The sequence below is a fragment of the Diachasmimorpha longicaudata genome, chromosome 12, assembly GCF_034640455.1.
Source record: "Diachasmimorpha longicaudata isolate KC_UGA_2023 chromosome 12, iyDiaLong2, whole genome shotgun sequence".
In the NCBI taxonomy this organism is placed as follows: Eukaryota; Metazoa; Arthropoda; class Insecta; order Hymenoptera; family Braconidae; genus Diachasmimorpha; species Diachasmimorpha longicaudata.
In genome coordinates, this window is record NC_087236.1 from 482,850 (window position 1) to 501,784 (window position 18,935).

At 33.9% G+C, this 18,935-nt stretch overlaps 1 protein-coding gene across 1 annotated transcript in view; it reads right to left on the bottom strand.

Moving 5' to 3' along the window:
• LOC135168185 (uncharacterized) overlaps positions 1-18,935 on the bottom strand; it is a 46,972-nt gene that overhangs the window by 4,341 nt on the left and 23,696 nt on the right. Inside the window, exons 2-4 of the mRNA XM_064132130.1 lie at positions 10,091-10,234; positions 4,258-4,467; positions 3,252-3,512 (exon numbers count right to left, since the gene is read on the bottom strand). Of these exons, the coding sequence (XP_063988200.1) occupies positions 3,252-3,512; positions 4,258-4,467; positions 10,091-10,234 (615 nt within the window). The remainder of the gene's footprint in view (positions 1-3,251; positions 3,513-4,257; positions 4,468-10,090; positions 10,235-18,935) is intronic.

Genomic DNA, 18,935 nt, shown 5'->3' on the forward strand with positions numbered 1-18,935 from the left:
GTCAATTAATGAGGTTTAGGTGACACAATTCCGATATTTTCCATTCGATTGGAGATTTGGGATTTGTATTCATTAAGCTAGGATTAATTTTTGAGACGTCAAAGAATGGAAATATATGCGCTGGCTCCGCTATTGAATTAAAAAATATCTTGAGATAGTCCAATGCAGATAACAAAATGTATCAAATATATATATCATATGTATGTTTATATATTATTTATAAATTTTAAAAATGTACCTATCGATTGGGCTAAAATTAGAGAGATAGAAAAAGTTCTGATTTTTCTTAATCATTTCAATCCTTTGATTCTTAACTATTCTAAAAAATTATCATTGGGTAAACACTCGCAAATACAGATATGATGATTAAGCTTTTTATCGTTACGTTTCAATTCATTTTACATCATTTTCAAATGAGTTTAAAAAATATAAAAATATCAATGATCGCAATTTTTCCCTTCGGAAGTAAAATAACGACCATCAATGCATAGAATAATTTCTCACTGCAATTTTTGTTTTTGGTTGGAAAAAATTCTCATTACATCGTTGAATTATGGAGATCAGTGGGGTTTTAAAAAATACTCTGTAGATTTAAATTCGGGAAGCGGGATATTTCTAGCTTCTCTTAGGAAAATTTCTGTTCAACACGATAAAATGAATCAGACATTTCACGCCCTAACTCTGCACGAGGAAATCGATGAAATATCCCCTCCAGCAGAGTATGTGACGGGTCCATGGAATTATATACTGCGACCCCAGGAAATTTCCTTCATAGATTGATAGACTTTAGTTTTCGTCTAAGGAATAATCATTTTTTACTGCATTTTCGAATGATGTCGACTCAAAAGTGCTTGTTTTCATTTTTTTTACTTAATCCAGTTTTATTAGTGCATATCTTTGCTTAACAGCAGGATATTGGAATTTGAGTTGATGATGAGAATGAAATTTTATGATCAGTTGACTATTAATTATTAGGTCAATAACTCTAAATATGATTCAGGGGTGAAAAAGCCATAAAATTTCAGGATTTTAAGGCAAATGAAGAGGAGAATTTCGGAATTTCTGTAAATGTGTAATTGGATGTGAATATCCGCCAGCAAATTACACGGACTTTGCGAAGAACTGATAAATTGCATTATTTTTTTCTGGCTTAAATTGCATTCAGTGCCACTGCATTCCTAATTTTCTCCTTCTCGTTACATTCTCAGGGGAAGATGGACTGGCAACTGACAGTTCAGTCTGAATCTTTCACGAAGTTCTGAATTTTCAATGTCGAAATATTCTGAAATTTCAGTGGAGTTGCGACACGACATAAAAAGTGCAGAATTTTCCCAGGAGAATTCAGATAAAATTGTTTAAATTGTACCTTTCCTATTCTTCTTCCTTTCCCTATCTACGTAGGTACGTGATAGCTTAGATACTGTTACGTATTCACTGTTTCTTTTGAATGCACAAGAAAAAGTACATCCTATCACAAAGCTCGAATACTTTTATTTTTCAATTCTCGTATCACTCGTCTGAATCCGTGTGTCACAAATCTTTTGGTGATATTTTTGAGGAGAAAAAACATTGAATAAACCGACAATTTGTCTAAAGTCCCACATGCACGGAAACTTTGACGCATCTCTTCGTCTGCCATTCAAGTAAATTTTCATTTTATTCAAATGTTCCGTCTACGATATTCAGACATCGTTTTTGGTGTTATCGTTAAAAGGACATCTCTTCGTTAGATCTTGATAAAAAATCGCCCTTAGCAGACTGAAATGAACTAAATCGACATTTCACATAAAAAGATAGGGACAATACTGCACGATAAGACGAATTGATTTATCGTCGTCATGAGAGAAGTTGATACTACGTATTTCGAGACTGAAACATGATGAAATATTTTCATATTCATTTTAAAGAAGGCCATGCCTGCAAAGTGTTGTCTCGCGAAGTCACTCTCGGCGGTATGCGAGATCAACCGGGCTGTGCAACTGAGTTTCTCCATAGTTTCCCTATCAGTTTGAGAATATGTCAATACTTGAGTGCGAGTGTGGCGCAGTTAGGGTGGAACGTCGGGCCATGAAGCAGCAAATAGGGGCGTATAAATGATAACGTTGGAAGAAAGAAGCCGAGCCAGACGAAGTTGGGGCTTATAAAACCGTCATTTTCAAGAGATTAAATATGAAGGGAAATGAATCAATACGTAAACTAACGAGATGAATATTGTGATAAGAAAAATTAGATGAATACTTTTTTAGATATTGAACAATATTTTTGTGCAAGCCACTGAAACGACTGCTAAAAATAAATTTCCCAATTTTTCAAAGAAAAAAGAAAGTTTCAAATCTGGATGTCGGTCTTGTCACGTAGAATCACAAAAATAAACAGGGAAATCCCCGAAATAGGAAAAGGAGCATTCATGCAGTGAAATACTATATCTCAGGACCGATATCCGACGTGAGTAAAAATCCCTAGGGTACTAGTCATGAACGATATTTTTCCGCAGTGATTTTCACTTTTTCGAGTTCCAGGAAGGGCCAATGCCAATCCCGGGACGACGAAAAGTGAAAATTAATGAGACTCTTTCACAGAAAATAGAATTTGAGAACTAACAGATCATTTTGGCATTTCTGTCTGCTCTTATTTTGATGTTCTCAAGAGAGGTGTAGAGTCTGCTACACAAATCCAAGTTCCAAAGCAGAAATAACAGACACACATCGAGACAGCCTCCAGTCACAATATCCGATTTTACCAACTGTCACCGTTGGCAGACGGTTTTCTTCAAATATGATATCAAATTTAACAATTTTTATCAAAACTATTTAATGTGAATATTCCTTCTCTTTCTATTCCTCTCAACCATCTTCAGGTATTCTTCCCTAGTGTGCGTATCACTCGACGTCACATTTACTTTTGACTCCCAATTGTTCTAATAATCATCATCAATTAGTCGATCGCCTCGTATTTAACAATATTATCATAAGGAATATTTTAACACCAAAAAAAGTCCATCGATGCAATTGTTTTCGCATCCTTATCTTCAGTTACTCATGTCCTTACATCTAAATAAACTGTTCTTATGAATAATAATAATCCCTAGCTAATTAAATAGTTAATTAGATGTCTCCTTATTGAGCCTCGACTGCACAAACCGAGAGCCTTAGACCTTTCAACCCGAATGCAAGTGAATGGATTTACTGGGGAAAGACAGACAGTATTCAATGAAAAACAAATCTTGTTCTTAAAAAAAATCTCGATCGTACCTGACTCAGTTGCTGGGCGCCAGACTCGGTAGCCAGCCTAGCGAGACCCTCTTCATACCTCTCCAATGCTGTTAGGCGTAATAATAGATTTTGTAACAATGCAGATACCTCTTGGCGAGCCGTAGCATCTACACTGGCAACTTTCTGCGTGATAGATTTCACATGAGCCATCACTCTCTCATCTCGAAAATCATATGGAAATGTTTCAGTCCATTCAGCGAGAAGCTGAACTAGTCGTGGCACAAATCGTTGAAGGCGTTCCTGAAATGGCACATATTTGTTGAAATTATAAAATCAATCTAATGAAAAATCCAATTTTCTTAATGAGATTTTAGCAGTGTAATAAAGTAAGGTAATAACATTCATCGTCAATGACGATAAATGGTTGAAATATTTGACACAATAATAATGAAATGAAATTTCAATGAATTTTTTCAATTACAAAGATATTAATTTGATTTCAAATAATTAAAAATTACGTATTATTAACGAAATTGTATAGCTATGACAGGTCAGGATAACGGGGGGCCTGGAAAATGAGTTCTCATTGGTAGGAATATTTTGCGTATAAATTTTGAAACCAATTACTTTCTCAGTGTGTGATAACTGAAAATTTAGCATGTGATTTGAACCAAAAAATTTCTTTTAAGATTTATTCCTTCATAGGGAGTGAACTTCTCTACAAAAACAATCTTTTTCCCTTTCTTCTAAAGTCCATCGACCTTCTTCTGCACATTCACCGCATTAATGAGTTGTATCTTTATCTTGATTGATGTGACTGATTAATCATCCAAATTATCTCGTTGATGCATCGTATTTCGGAAAATTATTAAGAAATATATTCTGTAGATTAACATTTCCACGGCACAAAAAAAAGTTTCCGATTTTTTAAATCTTCAAAACTCCTCGTTTTGAAGATAAACAAGAAATTCGGAAAAAAGTAACTAAAAGTTAGTTTATTGAGTCAACGATTAACTTTAGAATAAAGCACGCTATACACACTTACCTTTCCTCCCTCTCCCCCTAGTTTTTGTTGATGTTCACACAAAGCGCATACCTCGCTGAGTAATTCATGGGGCTTAATAAATAGACGTGAGCTCAGTAGAAAAGCAAAAAGATATGCTCTATCAGGATAATACTCTTCGGTAGGTACCATGTGTTGCACCAAAGCCTCCAGTGACCCAGAAACAAGGTTTCCATCGCGATACACCAGCGCCTAGAATAAATAAAAATAAAAAAAAGGGAAGATTTTAGTTTTCACAGCTTGAAAAATTTCTTCCAAAGAACATAATTCACGAGTTTGAATGCCTCGTTCGGTAAGCTAAAGTTAACGCTCACTACAACTAAGCTAAGTTTGACCTAAAGTTGACGTCAACTGTTAGGATAATCATGAACTTAGTTCGCCGGGTGTTAAAGTTAAAAAATCATGGTAAACACTGTTACCGCGGGCTATGGTGAATCTTAATTTGTAATTGTGCCCTAAACAACTCATTCAGAAGTACACTTTGTAATGCTTAACGAATTTTTTCGGTAATGTTGTTAGACATTCATCGTTATTAGAAAAATCTGTATTCTGAAAACCACAAATGATCGATTAATTTTCGCTGTTATTTCTCAATTTTATTCGGTAGATATACATTTACCCCCTTCACCACAATCAATAAAAGTTCAATTCAATCTTTTTTCTCATTCTCCGAAAAGTATTATTAGTTATTTAAGAGTGCAGGAGTGTTGTTTAATTGACCCTGAACAAATCATTAATTTGCCAAAAACATATTTCAATAATGGTATTAGAAATTTTTTAATGTAAAATTTCTGTCGGTTATTAGCAACCGAATGATCCCTGTGAAATCAGTGAAAGTAATTTTATTGAAATTTCGTCGGTAAAATTTATTGTAATAACAAAATTGTAGCCTTTCTAATCGGTGAACGTGTTGATATATACGAAATTAGTCTAATCGAGGCGTTTACATATCAAATCGGTTGATTTTTAAACTGATTAAATAAATATCTAAACTCGAATATCGAAATTAAGTGTCCGAATAAATCGTTACTCCTAAAAGGAAGTGCATAATGTCAGTCTAATGAGAGAAACGAAATGGAAAAACTATTCTCCAGATTGCTGTTTCATTGATAATTTTAAAATTGTGTTTCGAGAGAACTGAAAGAAAAATATAAAAAGTTGTTCTCTGACATTGGCAATATCGCCGGACATAACAGGTCACCCAGACTTTGATCTTTATAGAAATAATCTGAGTATTTTTCTGTTCTCTCAGCAAGGGAGAAAGTATTTTAATGAAAATATGAGAATTTTCTCAATCTAAACGTAATCAGATCGGGTATATATCAACTCAGTCCAAGTATTGGAAATTTCTAGTGCTTCTAGATATTGGAAATCGATAATTTCTACCCGACACTTGGTCTGTTTCTCGGGGTGTCTGAGCCAGGAAGACTTAGTTCATAGAAAAAAATCGGGAGCAATAGTAATTGCGAAATCAGTAATTGCGAGAAATAATATTCATTAAATGAATTAAATTGACTCCGCAGGAGCATTTGAAAATAGACGTATATCCAATTTTCTATGGCTTTTCCCTAAGCTGGGGACACCCTCTCTCATCTTGAATATTTCACTCCAATCATTGACAAATTTGAAAGACCTCCCATCTCGCTATTGTATTTTAAATTTGTCACGAGACTATTCATTTGGGAAATCACTGTCATTGAGGACTAGAATCATATGAAATGAAGCGCAATCAGGGATGTCCTGGGATTTCATCGGTTTCAGGGGGCTTCAATTGAAATCATCTGCAATTGGTGCAATTTCATGATACACGGAAAGAAATGTTCGGTAAAAAGTATGGAAATGAATTCACTTACCGCCAACTGAAGTGCGTAGGAAAATTCAAGTGGCAGTATCATCATTTTTCACAAGAAATTCAAATAAAAATTACAGGAATTGCGTAACATTTTCACGGAAAAGATCCGTAATTTTTATTAAATGCTTCTCTCGGTGTGTCATAAAATTTACAACTCATACATAAAAGAGAAAAACCTTTAGACCTCTTCGTGTGTTCTTCTACATTGAGAGAAAAGTTCAGTAGAAATTACCTGAGTGTTTGGTAATTGTGTTAAGTTTTGGTCGTTCGGGGAAATTTACGGTGCCATCCAGTAAAATTTACCGACAGTTCAGTCAAAGTTATTTGGTCGTTCGAGAAAAATTACGTAATTTTTTGATTTTTCTTAAACGTGTTGATAATTCAGTTGTGAAGCGGTAAAACGAAATAAGTTTCTGTTGACAAAGGACCAACTTTCAATGAATATCGTCAAATCTATGGAAGATAGTAAAATTTTTATCCCAACCTTTTTTGTAAATCGAATGGAGTACTACAACAAATGTCATTACTAAAATTTTCCTATGTCTTTTAGATTTGAAGATATTGCTTAGAAAAAAATAGGAAAAATGAATACTCCTTTAAATCAACGTGATTGTAATAAATTTACCTGTAATTTAATTGAACGAAACGTACGATCAAAAAAAATAACTCCCTTCCTCTAGTAATTGAGTGTTTACCGAGGATAATTTTTTCCAGGGGAGAAGTTCTCCAATTTCCTTAGATAATTGTTTGGTAGATAATCCGGAAAGATGAGGAAAACGGGGATTCACACGACCGAAATTACGGTGCCGCTCCAGCATGATATCCATTTCAAATCACGTGTAATCATTGAAATAAATGAAATCAGCCAAAATCAGCGAAACGGAAACACGCAATTACGGCCACAGTATGAACCTCGTATAAAGAGAAATAAACCGCTCACGAAATGTTGTAATTTGAACAGCGGAATTGGATTGCCGTAACCTTCCCCGTCGATGTAGACAGACCGTACCACAGGGACCCTATACCAGAGGGGTTGAAAACTATTTCTAAACAAATGAGCCCACTCGGAAAGGGTAACCGAAACCCTTACAAAAGTTGTCTTTTTGGTTTTTCAAATTAATTTCTTCTGCGATTGTATTCAATGCCATTAAATAACTGAAATTTCTAGCTGATATTTTTCAGGATCAGTTACGTCGTTAAGTGAAGATTAATAGATAAACACTCAAGTATCAGACTACCCTCAATGCTTGATGCAGATTATAAAAATTAGTATTGGACGCAATTGCAGACAAATGGGATGAAAAAACAAACTTTTGTCGCCCCTTAAGTACGCACTAAACGTCGTTTACCGCACAGTAGGAGAATCCCCTCTTCGTATTTTACGAGGTCGAGACCACTAAACTGACAAAAAATATGTTTTACATTTAATTTTCAATGTTCATTGAATAGGAAATGGAATTATACAAATGTAAAGGTTGTCGGATTATCCAAAAACTTTCTTTCAGGAAATTCAAAATGAAAATGTATGTGAAAAGAAAAAACGATGCGCTGCACATCGTTGGAAATAAAAATATAAATTTTTTAATGGATTTGTCGTCTGCGAAGTTTTTGGATGAACGGGAAAAGTTTAAATAACGGTTACGGTTATTTTATGATGTAACCACTTCACGACTATAGAATCATTTGGAGATCAATACAGACCACGTGATAAGTTCAACCATTTTCAATATTCAAATGTATCAATTCAATTGCCTGAGAGCGATCCAAAAATATGATGACTACACAGCGTCACCAAGGTGTCATGTTCTATAAGATTACCTTTTAAAACGTTTTTTAATAATTACTAATGACTACTTGTTTCATTTTATATTAACTTTGTTGCACGATAAATCTACAATCAAAGAAATCATTTGCAATCATGAAGTCATCTCGTGTGAACTTTGAAATAAACGGAATGATTTTCCCAATCACTGAAATCATGCAAAATAGACTTTCCATCGAAATGATAATGCCGATGAGCGATGCAGTGAGTAGTCATTCTGTTGAAGGTACCGACGTTATAAATTACCTACGACATTAGACGAAATATAAAGTCACAATAAATTTCAGTCGATTTACCACAAAGAAAAAATTATATCCTATGTTTTCTTCTGAGTGGACTGAGTCTTAGAATTTTTAAAAAACAAATTTTAAATAGAATACAAGATATATATTCCCTATTCCATATATATTTCATATGCATCGCGCTGTGGATTATTTAATAGTTTCCCTCATATAGAAATTTGAAAGTCGAAATATAGCATGTGCATCCTGCTTTCCATTCAAAATTTATGCCTTCAAACATTTGTGGTTTGCTCGAACAATCATAATAACAGCCCAGGACAGAATATAGACCATGAATACACCGTCGGAATTTCATTTTTTTGTTTGTAAAAAATGTCTCGTTATCTGTTATTATCTGTTGAAAAAATCTGAAAAGATTGAGTCATTTTCCAAAGAACTAAAGATCATCTATTGATTCAGTTGACATGAAATACCTCCTATTTTCCTCGAGGGGACTCCTTAATGAAAAAGATGATTTTTAAGTCCCAAAAGTATATATATTCCAGCCATGAAGCGTTATTTCTATCCAGAATTGTATGGGATTCATTTGTCATCGTGATTTATCGCAGTACGCGCAAGCACTTAGATGATTCCTGAGCAATTTTCGCTGATGTTAGGCGGAATTAAAAGCCCCCCGCAGACGGTACTGAATTGATATAGGAGGGGCTCTTTCTCTTGTAGATTCTGCTCAGTACACTGAGAGAGCTTTTTTTTACAAGTAGGGGAGAGTAGAGCAAAACGGAACGTCTTTAATCGTCAATATCTTGAGATCGGTTGAGTGAACTTCGACTTTTTTCCTGTTGAAGCTCTCTTTTTCAGCTTTAAAATAAAAAAAAAACATTCAGTTTCTGAAGTGTCGATCCATGAAAACGTTTTATTCTGCCCCACTCTTCTCTACGTCAAATATATCAAGAAATATGAAGAAATATTGCTTAAAAATTTTCAAGAACAAAGTATCTTGGACTAATGAAGAAAACTTTCATCAAGGATGTTTATACTTGTAGTAAGGACGTGACGTTTTTTTTTAGGTCAAGGAACCGATTTTTCCAATCAAGCAAAATTCAATTCCAAAATTTTTCAATCAGAAACGAGTAGGAGCTATCTGAGAACTGTTATACATGGTATGAACTAAATGCTCTTATCCTACAGAAACATGTCAAAATTGTTGGCATAAGATTTTTATGTCTTATAGCAATTTATAGTGAAAAAAGAAAATTATTTTAGCCAAAGAATGATGGATTTCTTCAAGGCAGGCAATCTTCAGCTAAAAACGTAACAATTATGCTCAAAGATCTAATTATTGTATGGTATAGAATCTGAAAAAATTCTCAATTATTTCCAAAATTGAAATTTTGTAGAGGAAATAATTTAGAAGAATTCCAAATGTTAATAACCGATATTCAATCGTTATCGAAAATGATGTGTTGCCCAAGAATCTTCTAATTCAAAACCAGGGAATGACTGGTCTGAAGATACACATCCCAAAGGGCATATACTCTTCTGTTAATATTTACAAAAAGATATCACAAATCATATATTCTTAACAAAAATAATTTTCTTTCTCAGCGTGCGCCGATAAATTTTTGGATGATGAATTTCTTATCACAAGTTGCGACTCATTGGGCCAACAAAAAAAATCGTCGTATCAATGTAAGACACCTCATTGAATACATGATACATGATTTGCATTCCTCCAATAAAGCATGAAGAAACTTGGAACGATAAGATGACATTGAACATATGGAATGAGTGTGAAAAATTCAAATAATTCTCCAATGGTGCAGAATTCGCAAAACTTGCCATTCCCTAAATTAAATTTCCATCTCAAATTTAAATTATTCATAGAAGTTTTAAACTCACGTGTTCCCTATCGCCAACATTATCTCGAATGTCCTGACTCTCTAAGTTGGCTCCGTTAACCATACTTGTTGTACTACTACAAATATTGGCACTGCTGCTAAACCCTGGGCCACGTGCATTACCTCCTGACGTCTGGGATAAATTCTAGAACAGAGAAAAAACCATTTGTTTTATCCTGACAACAACAAATAATTGTCAACGTCCTGTGTCACAGAATTTAGACGCGAAGAGGTGAAATTTTTAAGGGAATTATGAGACTATTCTATGAGCATGTTTTACAATAAAATATATCTCAATTTTTCGGAGTTGGAAGACATTAATTTCTTTTATGATTCTGCAAACTATTACATCTTCAAGAGATAAAAGTTCAGAGAAGTAACATATCTTGACGTCACCGGGTATTTACACAGAAAAACCTAAACGTATATTACGTTTATGAAATCATCTTTGAGACTTTTTAAAAAGTACTTTACACTCAAAGTCAAAGTGCAAATTACGCTCAACGTTGTTGTAAAACACGGTTCTATGTAATTGTCATATACATCAATTGTCAAAAGACACAAATTATGGTTCAAAATTATATGAACATACGTCAGTTAAGAACAAAAGTAATCGTTAAGAATTAAAATTAAACGTAATTTTTTAATTTTTTTAAGCTCAATTTTCACATTGAATATAAAATCCACCAAACAGCATATCAACATTAGGCGTAAATTATATTCATTGAAACGTAATTTACATTCAGCAGAGCGTCGATTACCTTCATGTTTATGTGCGTATTGATTCCAGATAGCCCGGGGCTTTAGTTATACTGATAAAATAATGTAAAATTCCACCATGACCACCACCTCGCAGTAGACTTTAAGCCCCGGGTATCGAAAATTAAAAAATAGTTGAGGTGAGGTCAAAGGTGACCTCAGCTCGTAAGAAGCAAGAAAACATATTACAAAAGCGGATATTAATAACAAGAAAAAGAAAAAAAGCAGAAGCTTCAGCCCCTAATGAATGATTATGAGCGGAGTGAAACCACTCTGGGTTCTTTCTGCAGTATAATCATTTCGCTACAACACAGGATTTTTTTTTCTGTACCTCCTCCTCTGATATTCATAAGCGAACTTGCCTTTGAAAACGTGTTTACTGAACTTTAAAATTTAGTTCATATACGATCTCTGTAAAATGAGAAGTTTCATACGTTACGAAACTTAAAGATGACGTTGTTAAGAGTAACTTATTTTGCTAGTTTGTATTTGCTCTCCAATTACTCGGAATAATATTGCATTCAGGTATAGTTTGAGGATAATACGCTGGGGATTTGTAGAGGGTGTTGGTGAGTCCTACACAATGACATGAAGCAGGATTGGAGTTCAAGCTGACTGGCACAATGCTTACAAAGTGGTTGAGTCAATGACTCATCAGCCTTCTGTATTGATTTCGTCGTTACTCCTAGGGTATCGTAACTTTCTCTCGCCTCCTGAAACCTCCAGACTAAGCCAGAGTTTTGATTAAAATCTTGAACAAGATTTCTCAGGATAATGCTGAGCGTGGAAATATCATCCGAGTTCGCTTGTTCATTTCTTGGAAGTTAATTCTTTGTGGTATGTTCAACTTATTCTGGGAGTTTTGGTTCAAGGGACACTTTGGGGGAGTTTTAAACGAGTAATTTGTCTCAACTGTCGTCTATCAAATGTAATAATTATTTCGTAGGATTCAGTGGAGCAATTGTTTAAATAATTTCAGTTGATTCAGTTATTTAGGCAAATGTTAATATGAAGTATTTCATGCTAAAATGAATCACTCGCTGATTCTGACCCTCTTATAAAAGTTTATGGCAAGGTTTTTTATATTTCCCGGCATGAAAAAAAAAATATTTTTCGGAGCTTTTAGGTAGTCCATCTCGGAGTTTTTTATCTTCTTTATCCGATTTTTAATTATCTCCCGTCTAAATATTAAATTTTCTATCATCGAGAGATAGCCCCATCAATCGATTAACAATACAGTTGAATTATAAAAATCACAGCGGAAACTGAGGAAAATAAACAAAATAACAATGACGATAATAAAAAAAATTAAGAGATTACTTTTATTGTCCGCTGGTAGTAAAACCACTCGCCATCAATTTCCAAGAGGGTAGGGGTCTGTCTGTGTCTCATTGGGCATGAAATCAGTAACGAAGTGGTAAAACGAGATAAGGACTTATCACTGAGCAGAGTTTTTGAGCAATATCTATAAATCTAAGGGAGATACTGGACGTTTCGTCATTACATTTATTGTAGAACTCAATTCGCTCTATAAAAAAGGTCCTGATAAAAATTTTGCTTGATGTCTCAAATACTGAGATAGTTATCCAAAAGTGGTTAATAATTAAAAGTGACTTATCTTGTTTTACCACTTCGCTGCTGAGATAAGTCATATGTTTCTAGTCCATAGTATTTTTTTCCAAACAATCCATAATGTACAACCACCGTTAAATGGTATTTTTTTACGATACTATGCTTTTTACAAATAATTTCATTAACAATGATTTCACAGTTGTGTTTACATTTCATAGTCGTATGTCGATAATAGAAGGAATCATCGGTTGAAATCTTCAGATCCGAAGATCCGAGATTATAAAAATCTTGGCTACCATTTGGGTACCTGGATGACCCATCAAGGCATCGTGATGTTTGTTCGACCTTGGGCTTTCAGGAATTGAATAAATCAAAGAATGCTGTCGTTAAAAAACGGATATTTCGTTATCAAGGTGAGGACTTTTTTAACACAGCATAATTCTTTGATTTTAACGGTCTCCTGAGACTATGAGGTTGAAAAAAATAACAAACGTAGAAATATTCAATAAAAACAACGTATTTTTCTGTAAGTCAAGGGTGAAATGTGCTGGACAGTTCTATGAAACTGTTTTACATTTTTTTGGTACGTTCCATAATTTTTTTCTGAATTTTCAGTGAAAAATTCCGATACCGCAACTGAAATTTTTCTAGTCACTTTCCCAACCGGTAAGTGAACTTCAATTGAGTAATTTTTATGGAAGATTTGCCTCCTCGCGGGATAACGCATTCATCATGATGGACAAACGCCTTTAATTTAAATAGAATCGAGTTTAAGGTTTCTTTTTCATTAGTAGAAATTCTTACCTTCTGCTTTGTTCGATGTCGATGATATCCAGTGTTACGTGGATGTTCAATATTAGCAGTAACAAAAATATTGTCAGGCCCTGGTGAACAAATTGCCCCGGTGGCTCCACTCCCACTGACTCTCGCTAATCGTGAATGAATTTTCTGGGACGTATTAGTCGTTAAAGTCTGTGCGGTAAAATTGACCAGAGGTCTGAACGAACTCGGTGAAGACCTTCCAATGCACTCACCACCATTCTTAACTTCCTGACAACTGCATACGATACTAGAACTCGAGTTACTCGTATCGCTAACTCTCAAGCCCGCACTTAATGCTGCAGCAGTCAGCTTACTGGCATAGTAATACATTGCGCACATTTATCCCAGAAAAACTTCACCGAGTAAATCCAATTAGATGTCACTCCATTCATCACTGATTGGATTTGTAATTGAAACGTTGAGTGATTCACTTTCAAATTTGACAAGCTTTTTTCACAATTTTTCAGCAGTTTTGCGTTTCATTGAAGTGTCACATTCAGAGTTTCAATGTTTCTCAAAGTTTTTTCATCATTGTGAACTCTGCAACACCACTGCAAACGCATAAACCTGTCTAACAAACTTTTATACGCCATCCTCCAATATTTCATCATAAATCGTTTATCGCAATGACAATATTTACTCCTGGGAGTGGAATATTTTTTTTATATGCCTCACCAACTAAATTATTACCAACATAAAAATTCCCCAAGCTGTTACCAGTGCCACATCCATCGATCAATACCATCGATTATACATATATTTTTATTTATTGCTTGAGTTGCATCGGTTCACCACTTTAGTGTGTACTTCTGTGCGATACTATTATCTGTCAGGGATGAGTAGCTGACATTTCGCCAATCTTGTTGGTAAGTTAGCTCGATAGAACCAAAGAGGAAGAGACATTCTTGGCGGAAGAGTTTTCACTTAAAATCAAAACAAGTTTTTCAACGTCTTTGCAAGAGACTCCTGACATCCAAGACTATCATATAGGGGAGGACAGGACAAAACATAATCTTCTACTCCAAAAACATGACAGTATCCACATTTTATTCATCAATGAATTATGGAATTACGTGATCCTTCATTCATTTTAGAGGAAAATATTTAAAAAAATCCCTTTGAACAAAAAATTAAATCATTACAGCAAAGGACTCTTCCAATTTTCTCATATAACTCTCGATTTTCGAAATAAACAGGGAAAAAGAGGTTTTTACAGCTCCTGAGGCAGTTCGAGTAGTAATATTTGACTTTTTCAAGAAATTCATGAAAATTTTCCAGTCGGTTAGAAAAAGAGCAATGAGTTTTGAATAAAACGAGGCTGAGTTTCTTAAAAATTGTCGGAAAACCCTATGAAATTCTGGGAAGACTCTCTGAGAATATCTAAAGGAATTTTATTATTTGATAAAAGTTCTCGTAATATTTTTGAATTCTCTTGCACTAAGACTAGTGATGTGACCATTTCTCGAACAGGTTTTCAATTTCTAGAAAAATCTCCTGAATTGTAAGAAAATTGATATTTCCTCAAGAAGTAAAAGAAACGATCATGTTTTCAATTATTTAATAAAAATCTTAGGTTCAAATATGGCACTCATGCTCCAAAGATTTGTCTGTCATTCGGAGGTTTTACTTTTGAATCAATAGCCGCAAAGACATCTGCCCATATAAAAAAGTCATCCCCATTCACGTCAAAGTCATCAGAAGTCAATTTAAGGAGTTTTTCAAGGCAAAATTTATTATATTTGGAAATGAAATCAAGTCAAGAGTATGAATCTTAAATGCTGTGACTTTTGCTGTCAAGGAATAAACATTCAAATCAGTGACCCGTCAGTAGCTATAAATCCAGAGTCGTATCCATTTAAAACAAACGATGAAAGACGGAGTCCGATGTAGGACCTCCCTTTTACTCCATAAGTTTTTAGGAACAAAGTTTTTCATATTAGACATTTATTTGTACTGTACCAGTCATTAAGTTTATCTTGAATTTTTATAGACCCTTATTCGGATATTCCATCCATTACACTTATAAAAACTACTATCAAGTTACATTACAGAGAGAAAATGGATTTTCTGAAATTTTGAATAGCTCTTGGGCAAATAAAACAACCAAGGACATGCTTTAATTTTAAAGCTCGAGAGAAGCCTTTCAAAAGTGCATAAAATTTCCATATTTCATTGGATCAATCTCCAGGTATTGATGCAGAAATGCGGTAGAAATCCTCCGATTGGAAATTTTTTCTTTGACTCAAAGAAGATGAAGTGTTATTTTTCAAAGGCGGATCAACATTCGCATCAAAGAATTTCTCATCTTTTCAACCAGATGTGATGCTCATTTTATAATGACATAATCAAGAGGTTTGACTTTAATTCATATCGATTTATAGCTCAACAATATTAGTTCCCGTCGAATAAAGTTGGTTAATCCACGAGAATCAGTCTTCCATAACCAATATCTCAAAATTTTTAATAAATATTGATGTGTTCTTCCTTACACACTCAGATCTTGTTCATTTCCAAATCATCTGGCTCTTGAGTGAAACTACATTAGAAACTTCATCAAAATTTCTTCATAAGACCTCCCGCGTAGAAACATATTTATCTTTGGAATATCTTCTAGAAATTTGTAGACAAATCTTCTAGAGATTAGTCTGAAGAGGTTGTTGATGGTTCAGAAAGATTTGTAGAAGACAAATCGTTCCAAAAATACTATATTTTTTACAAGATCTTGGGATGACATTTTGTTTAAATATTTTCGAAAACCATTTTTGTTCGAAAATATTTAAAAAAAATGGTCTTGTGAAGATAGTTGATGAATGAATTATCTCGGAAAAAATGTTGCTTCTGAAGATCGATTCGAGTCACGTCAAAAAAGCTCTTCGAAATATTCTTTGAGAGTTTCTAAACAAAATTTTTGTAAAATATAATAATCAGGCAATTGATGAAAATTTTGTAATTAACCCGAAACAATTCCATTGACTCTTCCAAAAAATTGTTTCTATAAAAAGCAATTGGCGAACTCCTTTGGTGATAACAATTTCAATATTTTAATAATCCCCAACAAACTGATTGTCCGAGTAGTAGCAATTTCCATCCCCCGATCAATAGCATCGATTATACCGTCCGTCCATTGTTTATAACTCGTGTCCTCCTACATTGTTCATCTCACTAAGCATGAAGGTCTCCGCAATTAACTCCGAGTCCATCATTACCATGTTTCGATTCTCCATAAATTCCCAGCAGAGAATCTATGCCCTAAGTCAGCAGAGAGTTAACAATTGATCCTATTCATTCTGTCATAGTTAATGCTTTGTCAATTGCCGTGAAATAACTTCTCACTTCAATAGACCCGATGAACAATGCATAATTATCGGAAATTACAAACGTTTATCCCCCACGAGGATTTTATGCAATCACGATCTTTGCTCAGTCAATCATACTGTGTCACTAGGGGACATAACGCCTCTGGTGGGTTGTCATAAAAATAAATCCCTTGATTCGATGATGGTATCGATTGACCAGCATTTTCGTGGAGTTGTTAATTAGTATTATACGAGAGCAATCCATCGCGCACTCCCTTTTTTAATATTTATTATTTAATTGAAGGACCTGAACCCAAAAGTGAGAAAGTATTAGAATTTTATTGTAACTCCTTATGATAAATTACAAGATTGATTGGCGAATGACTTTTTTTCTAATTAATTATCGATTTGGTTTAAAATAAGAATTAAAAAATATCATTCCACATTGTCTTCTATAAAAATAAAAATTTATATTTAAAAAAATGATTAAAATGGGAATATTTTATCATTAGGTGAAAAAGAATTTATAAATTGTTTAATACTTGATAAACAATAACCCACCGTTTAATCTGCGTATTTGGTTAACTGATGATAAGAAATATTTAAAAAATTTTTAAATAGTTTTGCAGGTGTTAGGTAAGAGATTGAAATTATTTCAATTCCATGGGTTTTTTAGTTGACTTTCTATGAATAAAAATGGCGCTTAAAAAGCTGCGTATTTTTTCGAATGGCTGTAACGTATTAATTAATCTCATTTAACAATGGGAGGGTGTAATGAAGAGTGACAAGGGTTTCTTCATTCTGCGGGTTTAACAATGGAGAAGAGTTAAAACAGTTTCGGTCGTCACATAACTTACTTTAATCGTTAGACGTTGAATGATTTTCAATGATAACGCGTAGGAGGAAATTATTAGTATCAGGAAATGTCTGGGCAGTTTTCTTCTCGTAAATTCTTTTATTTTTAATCATGAATTCAGATGTATTATTCAATCGATTCATTCGCGAATGGGTAATTGAAAAGTGTTGTACAACGTATAAATTCAATAATTTATGACTTATCCGCATTGTTTAATTACTTCGGGAATGGGAATAAGTTGATTACGCTTTCTGTGAATTAAAACATTTGAGTATTTTGTAATGACCGTAGCAGAGTAACTAATTTCATTAAACCATAATTCTGTAATGTTAACAATAGTGAAGAGTTTAAATAGTCAAGTCAACTATAACTGATTTCAGTGATTAAATGCTCATTTATTTTGATAATAAAAGAAATATTTTGGAAATTTTCACGTTAAACTCGCTTGGTTTTAACCCTAAATTCCTATAATTAATTTACGGATTAGTAATTAGAAAGTTTTGTAGAATGCATAAATTCAATTAAACTAGCCGCATCGTTCCGCCACTTCGACAATAAATAATACGAAAAGAAATTATCATCAAGTTCTTTCTTCCATAACGTAAACGCGTCAAATACTTTCTCACTAAAAAAGTTTTCACATTTTCCAGTAGATGACTGATCCCCCAGATAATTTCATGGTTGACAAATACCTCACGGCTCAATCTCGAAAAACCGTACAAATGTCAAGACTTATCTCTCCTCCACTCAATTTATTATCTTGTAGGGATTTGTCTCATCACGTAGTCGCAGTCACGTAAGGTAATAAAGAAAAGTAGCAATTCAGAGTATTGAATATTCCCAACAACTAATCCAACTGGAGTGCCCCAAACATTCTCTCAAGTTATTGCATATAGATCCGGGCTGGAATGAGTTCCATCTACCTCTCCTGAATCTCCGATCCCCATCATAGACTTTAACGTCATTCCAGCAATCTACAAAATTTGATTATTCCACTATCGCTTAAAAAAAATTAATAAAGTTCAGTATCAAGTTACATCCTGTTATCCTGTTATTATCGAAACGTCTAATCAGTCTTGAATAACAGCCATTATTTATCGTCTCCAGTATTGGAAATTATAATTCAATATTTTAAACTTTTGAGAGTGACCTTCCTCCAATAAAATTCCTCAAAATCCTATCTTTACCCAAAATTTTCGTAAAACAGTTTTTGTAGCTCATAAATCAGTAGTGAAACTGTAAATCGGTTCAAGTCGACTTAGTTTTTCGCGGACCGTTTCGAAGACTATCTCTGAATCTAAGAGAAGAAAATTTTTATTGTAACCTTTTTCGTACTCTTCTCAATTCCCTTGAGAAAAAAGATTATTAAGAAAAAAATTTCAATCTCCTTTGGATGCCAAGATATTCGCTAAAAACGGTCCAATAATCTAAATAGACATAAAGCGATTTACTGCTTCGCTACTAAAATCGTTCTACACAAGAGATCTCTAGACCTTCTCTTCGGGAAAATACTCTTGAAATAATCATGGGCATGAGGATTG